General features: G+C 39.0%; 1 protein-coding gene across 1 annotated transcript; it reads left to right on the top strand.

The window, feature by feature from the left end:
• Nucleotides 1–972: 972 nt before the first annotated feature.
• Nucleotides 973–5,509, top strand: LOC106566281 (homeobox protein BarH-like 1). The gene is made up of 4 exons (XM_014134170.2): nt 973–1,530; nt 3,544–3,835; nt 4,085–4,169; nt 4,695–5,509. Exons 1-4 carry the CDS (start codon nt 1,329–1,331, stop codon nt 4,860–4,862), a joined length of 747 nt encoding a protein of 248 aa, XP_013989645.1. The 5' UTR covers nt 973–1,328; the 3' UTR covers nt 4,863–5,509.
• Nucleotides 5,510–8,126: the final 2,617 nt, after the last annotated feature.

The raw sequence follows: 8,126 nt of genomic DNA, 5'->3' as shown, positions 1-8,126 counted from the left end.
ATGATTTGGAATGAGATGTTTGACGAGCAGGTCATAATTTTGGTCATGTAGTGTATATCTGAACATATGAGATTTGTAAGTTTGTTTTAACTATAATCTAAAATAGAAGTTGAAGAGTGATGGAGTTTTTTTTGTTTTATTTTATTTCACCTTTATTTAACCAGGTATTTATATATTATATATATAACCCTAACCCTTTATTTAACCAGGTATTTATATATTATATATATATATATAACCCTTTATTTAACCAGTTATTTATATATTATATATATAACCCTTTATTTAACCAGGTATTTATATATTATATATATAACCCTTTATTTAACCAGGTATTTATATATTATATATATAACCCTTTATTTAACCAGGTATTTATATATTATATATATAACCCTTTATTTAACCAGGTATTTATATATTATATATATAACCCTTTATTTAACCAGGTATTTATATATTATATATATATATAACCCTAACCCTTTATTTAACCAGGTATTTATATATTATATATATAACCCTAACCCTTTATTTAACCAGATATTTATATATTATATATATCCCTTTATTTAACCAGGTATTTATATATTATATATATAACCCTTTATTTAACCAGGTATTTATATATTATATATATAACCCTTTATTTAACCAGGTATTTATATAATACAATATGGGGATGAGGTAGTTGGATAGATGGGCTGTTTACAGATGGACTATATACAGGTGCAGTACATTGTGCATAATAAATCTCTCTTGCTTTCTCTGGTCAAGAGTAGATAGGCAGGCTAAGGTGTCCAAACCAAATGCATGCCTGCTAATTTGCTTAAATAATTTGCCTATTTTAGCATGCAAAGTAGCGTTACTAGACGTTTCCTTCCTTCCTCGGGTCTGAGAGGCTGGCTGGTCTTAGGAAGGGAGGGGCATAGAAAGGGCTCTCTCTTATAAGCGTTGAACTGCTGTCCTTCATGCATATTCTCCGCGACGCTATAGTCTACAGTAAACACGGGTAGACTGCATGACTTCATATTGGCCGGAAATGAAACATTATGATGACACTTTGAGGACGTTTGCTTCCATATTGCACATTTATTAAGGAGATAATAAGAAAAGGACACGTCGGATTCAGCCACCCGGCGGGATCCGGGACGGGTTTCTTTCAGTGTCCAGTTGAGGATGTTAACTTCCAGCACTGCATCAGAGTGACTTATTCTCTCCCGAAAGTTGTAAAGTGAGAAAGGACGTTATAGATAGACTACCCAAGAAGGAAGAAAAAAAATTACGTTTTTATTGCACTCCGTCTCTCCCGTTGACTTAACCGAACCATGCAGCATCCCTTGGATTTGGGGGCTCACTACTATCTACCGGAGGGTTATACCGACCCCCGCTCCCACTCACACCGCTACCGGAGCTTCATGATGGAGGAGATTCTGACCGACCACCATAAGGTGTCCACCCCGGCAGGGGAGCTGCTCAAGTTCGGAGTACAAGCTCTGTTGTCGGCACGACCATACCACAGCCACCTGGGTAAGATCCACTGCTTATGATTCTAGCTTGTTTTAAAATGGAGGTGTGTATCCGAAAAATGTGATAGTATTTGCAATAAGTCGTTGTTATATAATCTTCTCTAGACCAGGACCGAGTTTGGGAAACCCTTCTCCCGATGACTGCTTGCGTTTCGTTCAGGCGGTAATTGTCCCAAATGGCGCTCGTAAAACAGGTTGATTCTTTAAATATGAGCCTGTTTACATTTGTGTTTCTGGGATTATTTAGTTATTGAAAGTGTACGATCTAGGAACGTTTTAAATCCGTATATATAGGCTACAAATAGTATGTTATAGGTCAAAGGTCAACCAACGGTTTCTCTGATGCACCCCAAAATAAGCAATCGAGAGAAGCGCGTTACCAGCGCGTGCCTGTCACGGCCGGATGTGATACAGCCTGGATACGAACCAGGGACGCTTCTTGCACTGCATCGCCTTAGACCGCTGCGCCACTCGGGTGCTCTAATTTAGTCACCGTATTTCAAGAACAACATTGTAATTTCATTGGATCTTTAAGAAGGTTTCTAAAGTATATATTGCTGTATCAAAAAAGGTAGACAAGTTTATCTTGTGAATGTTTCCACTCCAGCGAATGTTCACACTGGGTCACCAGACTTTAGAAAGGGCGATGCGGGCCTTAGAAAGGGCGATGCGGGCCTTAGAAAGGGCGATGCGGGCCTTAGAAAGGGCGATGTGGGCCTTAGAAAGGGCGATGCGGGCCTTAAGTTTCACGCAGCGGGTCTCTGCCTTCAGAGTATTGGACTCATGTTATTTTTCCAGTGTAGTATTATCAATCAATCAATCAATCAATCAATCAATCAATCAAATGTATTTATAAAGCTCTTCTTACATCAGCTGATATCTCAAAGTGCTGTACAGAAACCCAGCCTAAAACCCCAAACAGCAAGCAATACAGGTGTAGAAGCACGGTGGCTAGGAAAAACTCCCTAGAAAGGCCAGAACCCAGGAAGAAACCTAGAGAGGAACCAGGCTATGAGGGGTGGCTAGGAAAAACTCCCCTTGAAAGGCCAGAACCTATTACACGTGTTTACATTGATTGGTCATGTGATTTGTAAAATTAGGCCTTGTTTATCGAATAGCACTATTTATGCATTTCAGCAGTCATACGGGTCATATGAATTCGGCTCATACGGGTCATATGAATTCGGCTCATACGGGTCATATGAATTCGGCTCATACGGGTCATATGAATTCGGCTCATACGGGTCATATGAATTCGGCTCATACGGGTCATATGAATTCGGCTCATACGGGTCATATGAATTCGGCTCATACGGGTCATATGAATTTGGCTCATACGGGTCATATGAATTCGGCTCATACGGGTCATATGAATTCGGCTCATACGGGTCATATGAATTTCGGCTCATACGGGTCATATGAATTCGGCTCATACGGGTCATATGAATTCGGCTCAGGGAAGTTGTGTTGATGGGTGAAGAAACACACTAAGAAAGTAGTAGTATGAAGTATATTTCGACTAGAAAGGCGATGCATTTGGTTACATATGACATTAATTGAAATTATATTTTCATTGTTAATTAGAATATACATATATAATGTTTATAATAATAGAACTATTGCTATAAGTATTACCATAATTATAAAATAAATACAATACCATTTTACAATTAAATTATTCTTATTTGTAGTGGGCCGAGGCCTATCGTAGTATAACGTAATAATATCTTAAATAGGCTACAATACTACTATGACTTAACTATTATTAAAATAATACAGATCTAACAATATAATAATACAAATAATAATAATAATAATAATATTATAAAATAAAATGTTTTAGTAACATTTTACTGTATTCATGTTAACCTTTATTTTCCCAAGAAAACAGTCATCATCAGTTTGTAAAAGCTAATAGTCGTGTTCAGCCTATAGGCGTTGTTAAATGATTTATCTTCATGTAGACCGAGAATAATTCCATTTAAATGTGATATTGTTGGACTTTGACTTGCAGTTTTGAAGGCCGACCGGTCGGGGATCCTGAAATTCCCCATGTCGCCACTCTCTTGTTCACTTGGATCACAGTTAGGCTCTGCTCTCCTATCCGGGGCTCCAGGCCTGCACAGCGGCTCAGCCTCCCACCACCTCCCGCTGGACCTCCACCTCCGAAGCAAGCTGGAGCACATCGGCGACGGCAGCAGCAAGACCAAAAAGGGCCGACGGAGCAGGACGGTCTTCACCGAGCTACAGCTCATGGGCCTGGAGAAGAGATTTGAGAAACAAAAGTACCTTTCAACACCAGACAGGTATTCAAATGAATTCAATCAACTTCGTTTATCCCCAAGCCCAGTTATTGCTGATGTGCGGAAAAGGTGACAGGCGGAAATAAAAGCATCCAAATGCCTTATCTGCTTTTAGGACTGATGAAACCAAAGAAAATACCGTTCTTTATTACCATTGACTATCGACTGCTTTTAGTTCAAGGCAGCGTCATACTGTGCTATTAGAGAATGTAAAGGAAATCTCTCTAATCGCCTCTGTCTTTGTTCATGTAGAATAGATCTGGCTGAGTGTCTGGACCTGAGTCAACTACAAGTCAAGACCTGGTACCAGAACAGGAGAATGAAATGGAAGAAAATAGTAAGTTCTTATTCTGAATAATATGACAAGGAGGAGAATGACTTGTCAATAATTATCTCGGTTTAATGGTAGGAATTATCTTGGTTTTATGGTAGGAATTATCTTGGTTTTATGGTAGGAATTATCTTGGTTTTAATGGTAGGAATTATCTTGGTTTTATGGTAGGAATTATCTTGGTTTAATGGTAGGAATTATCTTGGTTTTATGGTAGGAATTATCTTGGTTTAATGGTAGGAATTATCTTGGTTTAATGGTAGGAATTATCTTGGTTTTATGGTAGGAATTATCATGGTTTAATGGTAGGAATTATCTTGGTTTAATGGTAGGAATTATCTTGGTTTTATGGTAGGAATTATCTTGGTTTAATGGTAGGAATTATCTTGGTTTTATGGTAGGAATTATCTTGGTTTTATGGTAGGAATTATCTTGGTTTTATGGTAGGAATTATCTTGGTTTAATGGTAGGACTAAACCGTTTCATTGCGGACTATTGAATTATTTTAACTGAATCGTTTCCACTGTACAGGTCCTACAAGGAGGAGGATTGGAGTCTCCGACCAAACCAAAAGGCCGCCCCAAGAAGAATTCCATCCCGTCGAGCGACCAGCTTTCGGAGCAGGAGAGGACTCGAGACGTCGACCGTCAGTCGGACGGTTCCACCTCGTCACATTCAGACACTAACCAAGAGGAATAATACCGAGGATCCGACTAACTGACAACTAACTATCTGACGATGTTCTCTTGGCATACAGCCTCTGGGATGCGTAATGTTGCATGGTCGACCGTTGGATCCAAGTGCCTTGACGTCGATATGTTGGAACTTAGAGAGCGACTGATGTTCGCCTCCGGTACGAGAGGCGGAACCGAATTTTTTAAATTTTACTACTAATCTCGCTCATGCTGGGACGATGTTAATTTTTGTATGCTATATTACATCTTCTTTCATCATCAATATGTTCTCAATACCTACTATGTGCGTCCCTCCGCGTCACGACGAGCTGTTGTTACGGCCGTGGATCGGTAGAGGAGAGGAGGAGGAGAGGAGGAGGAGAGGAGAGGAGAGGAGAGGAGAGGAGAGGGGAGAGGAGAGGAGAGGAGAGGAGAGGAGAGGAGAGGAGGGGAGAGGAGAGGAGAGGAGAGGAGGAGAGGAGAGGAGGAGGAGAGCAGAGGGGACAGAGAAACACCGACCAGTAGGTACCGCTTCATTGTCTCCATTCGAAGGATCCACTTTACACTGTTCTGTTCTGCCTTTGTTTGTTTTGCATATTTACATGTTTTATTCGGTTTTTATTATAAAGACATTTTTGGATGTAATTAAATATTTTTTCACTTACACTTAAATTGTTATTTTATTTGTATTTTATATTGAAAGGAAATTTGACCAAAATAGATATTTCCTGCAATCACATAAGAATGTTGATGTTGACAGCTGGGAGGTATTTTCCCCTCCAAAACATGACCATTCTGGGACACTTATAGGCCTGTCCATCTGCTTTTTCTGTTCCAACGCTGTGATGTGAACTGTCGTTCACTTAATAACATTTTAGCAGTGCTACAATTTCTTGGTGGGTAGGCCTAACATTACGGACAATTCTGCGTGATATAGAGAGCCCTGGGTTTATTTGAATGGAAACGAAATGTAACGACCAAAGCGAAATATGAGTGCTTAATAATATGACTTTAAGGGTAATTTAACACAGGCTAACTCCATAGAAAACTGGTGCTTGAACACTCATAACTGTGACTGAGGCCTACAGGCACATCCAATATGATAAAATCTAGTGCTCACCACTGATAATGAACATGATACTGTCATGTTTCAAACATAATGATCGAATCAAACGTTTTTAACTAGACAACCAATAACCCTTGTCGGTCAATAATGACATTTCATATCTAACTGATCGGCTAACGCGATAAGGATTAGAAAGACTTCCCTTTCCAACCACGGAGTCAGCTAAACAAACTAGTGAACAGCTTGCACGTCTCAAAGAAGAACACCACATTAGTTTCTGATCCAATAAACTAGTATCCTTCCTTTCACATTCTCAATAGGGGGATTCCCGACCCGAGTTAAACCCGCATAAATCAACATATCAACTTCCCCACAGTAAAGTTATCAAATGCTGTGCCATTACGCAGCATTTCAATTGTAAGGCCTTTTGACTTGCAGGGAAGGCCGCTCTCGAACGTCTTAATTACAGGCTACCCCGACATTATCTGTCATGTTAAATATTAACCACTATCATTATCGGCCGTCAGTAACGACCACACATAGGCCTATTTAACTGGCAATTTACTGTTAGTTCCCTTCAGTTAGGTATAGCCTACATTATCATTCCATTTAATTACACTGTCAGTTCCCTTCAGTTGGTATAGCCTACATTATCATTCCATTTAATTACACTGTCAGTTCCCTTCAGTTGGTATAGCCTACATTATCATTCCATTTAATTACACTCTCAGTTCCCTTCAGTTGGTAGAGCCTACATTATCATTCCATTACACTGTCAGTTCCCTTCAGTTGGTATAGCCTACATTATCATTCCATTACACTGTTAGTTCCCTTCAGTTGGTATAGCCTACATTATCATTCCATTACACTGTTAGTTCCCTTCAGTTGGTATAGTCTACATTATCATTCCATTTATTACACTGTCAGTTCCCTTCAGTTGGTATAGCCTACATTATCATTCCATTTATACACTGTTAGTTCCCTTCAGTTGGTATAGCCTACATTATCATTCCATTCATTACACTGTTAGTTCCCTTCAGTTGGTATAGCCTACATTATCATTCCATTACACTGTCAGTTCCCTTCAGTTGGTATAGCCTACATTATCATTCCATTACACTGTCAGTCCCCTTCAGTTGGTATAGCCTACATTATCATTCCATTTACACTGTCAGTTCCCTTCAGTTGGTATAGCCTACATTATCATTCCATTTATACACTGTTAGTTCCCTTCAGTTGGTATAGCCTACATTATCATTCCATTTAATTACACTGTTAGTTCCCTTCAGTTGGTATAGCCTACATTATCATTCCATTACACTGTCAGTTCCCTTCAGTTGGTATAGCCTACATTATCATTCCATTACACTGTTAGTTCCCTTCAGTTGGTATAGTCTACATTATCATTCCATTAATACACTGTCAGTTCCCTTCAGTTGGTATAGTCTACATTATCATTCCATTTACACTGTCAGTTCCCTTCAGTTGGTATAGCCTACATTATCATTCCATTTAATTACACTGTCAGTTCCCTTCAGTTGGTATAGCCTACATTATCATTCCATTACACTGTTAGTTCCCTTCAGTTGGTATAGTCTACATTATCATTCCATTACACTGTCAGTTCCCTTCAGTTGGTATAGCCTACATTATCATTCCATTTAATGACACAATTAGTTCCCTTCAGTTGGTATAGTATACATTATCATTCCATTTAATTACACTGTTAGTTCCCTTCAGTTGGTATAGCCTACATTATCATTCCATTACACTGTCAGTTCCCTTCAGTTGGTATAGCCTACATTATCATTCCATTACACTGTCAGTTCCCTTCAGTTGGTATAGCCTACATTATCATTCCATTTAATTACACTGTTAGTCCCCTTCAGTTGGTATAGCCTACATTATCATTCCATTTAATTACACTGTCAGTTCCCTTCAGTTGGTATATGCTACATTATCATTCCATTTAATTACACTGTCAGTTCCCTTCAGCTGGTATAGCCTACATTATCATCCCATTACACTGTCAGTTCCCTTCAGTTGGTATAGCCTACATTATCATTCCATTTAATTACACTGTTAGTTCCCTTTAGTTGGTATAGCCTACATTATCATTCCATTTAATTACACTGTCAGTTCCCTTCAGTTGGTATAGCCTACATTATCATTCCATTCCATTACACTGTCAGTTCCCTTCAGTTGGTATAGCCTACATTATCA

The sequence above is a fragment of the Salmo salar genome, chromosome ssa12 (assembly GCF_905237065.1).
Source record: "Salmo salar chromosome ssa12, Ssal_v3.1, whole genome shotgun sequence".
NCBI lineage: Eukaryota > Metazoa > Chordata > Actinopteri > Salmoniformes > Salmonidae > Salmo > Salmo salar.
This window is presented reverse-complemented; position numbering and strand designations above follow the sequence as displayed.

Excerpts from the sequence above, each read along its gene's own strand:
- LOC106566281 (XM_014134170.2), top strand. The coding sequence starts at position 1,329 with ATGCAGCATCCCTTGGATTTGGGGGCTCACTACTATCTACCGGAGGGT. Across the intron at positions 3,836-4,084 it reads TACCTTTCAACACCAGACAG|AATAGATCTGGCTGAGTGTC; the intron begins GTATTCAAATGA and ends TTGTTCATGTAG. Across the intron at positions 4,170-4,694 it reads GAATGAAATGGAAGAAAATA|GTCCTACAAGGAGGAGGATT; the intron begins GTAAGTTCTTAT and ends TCCACTGTACAG.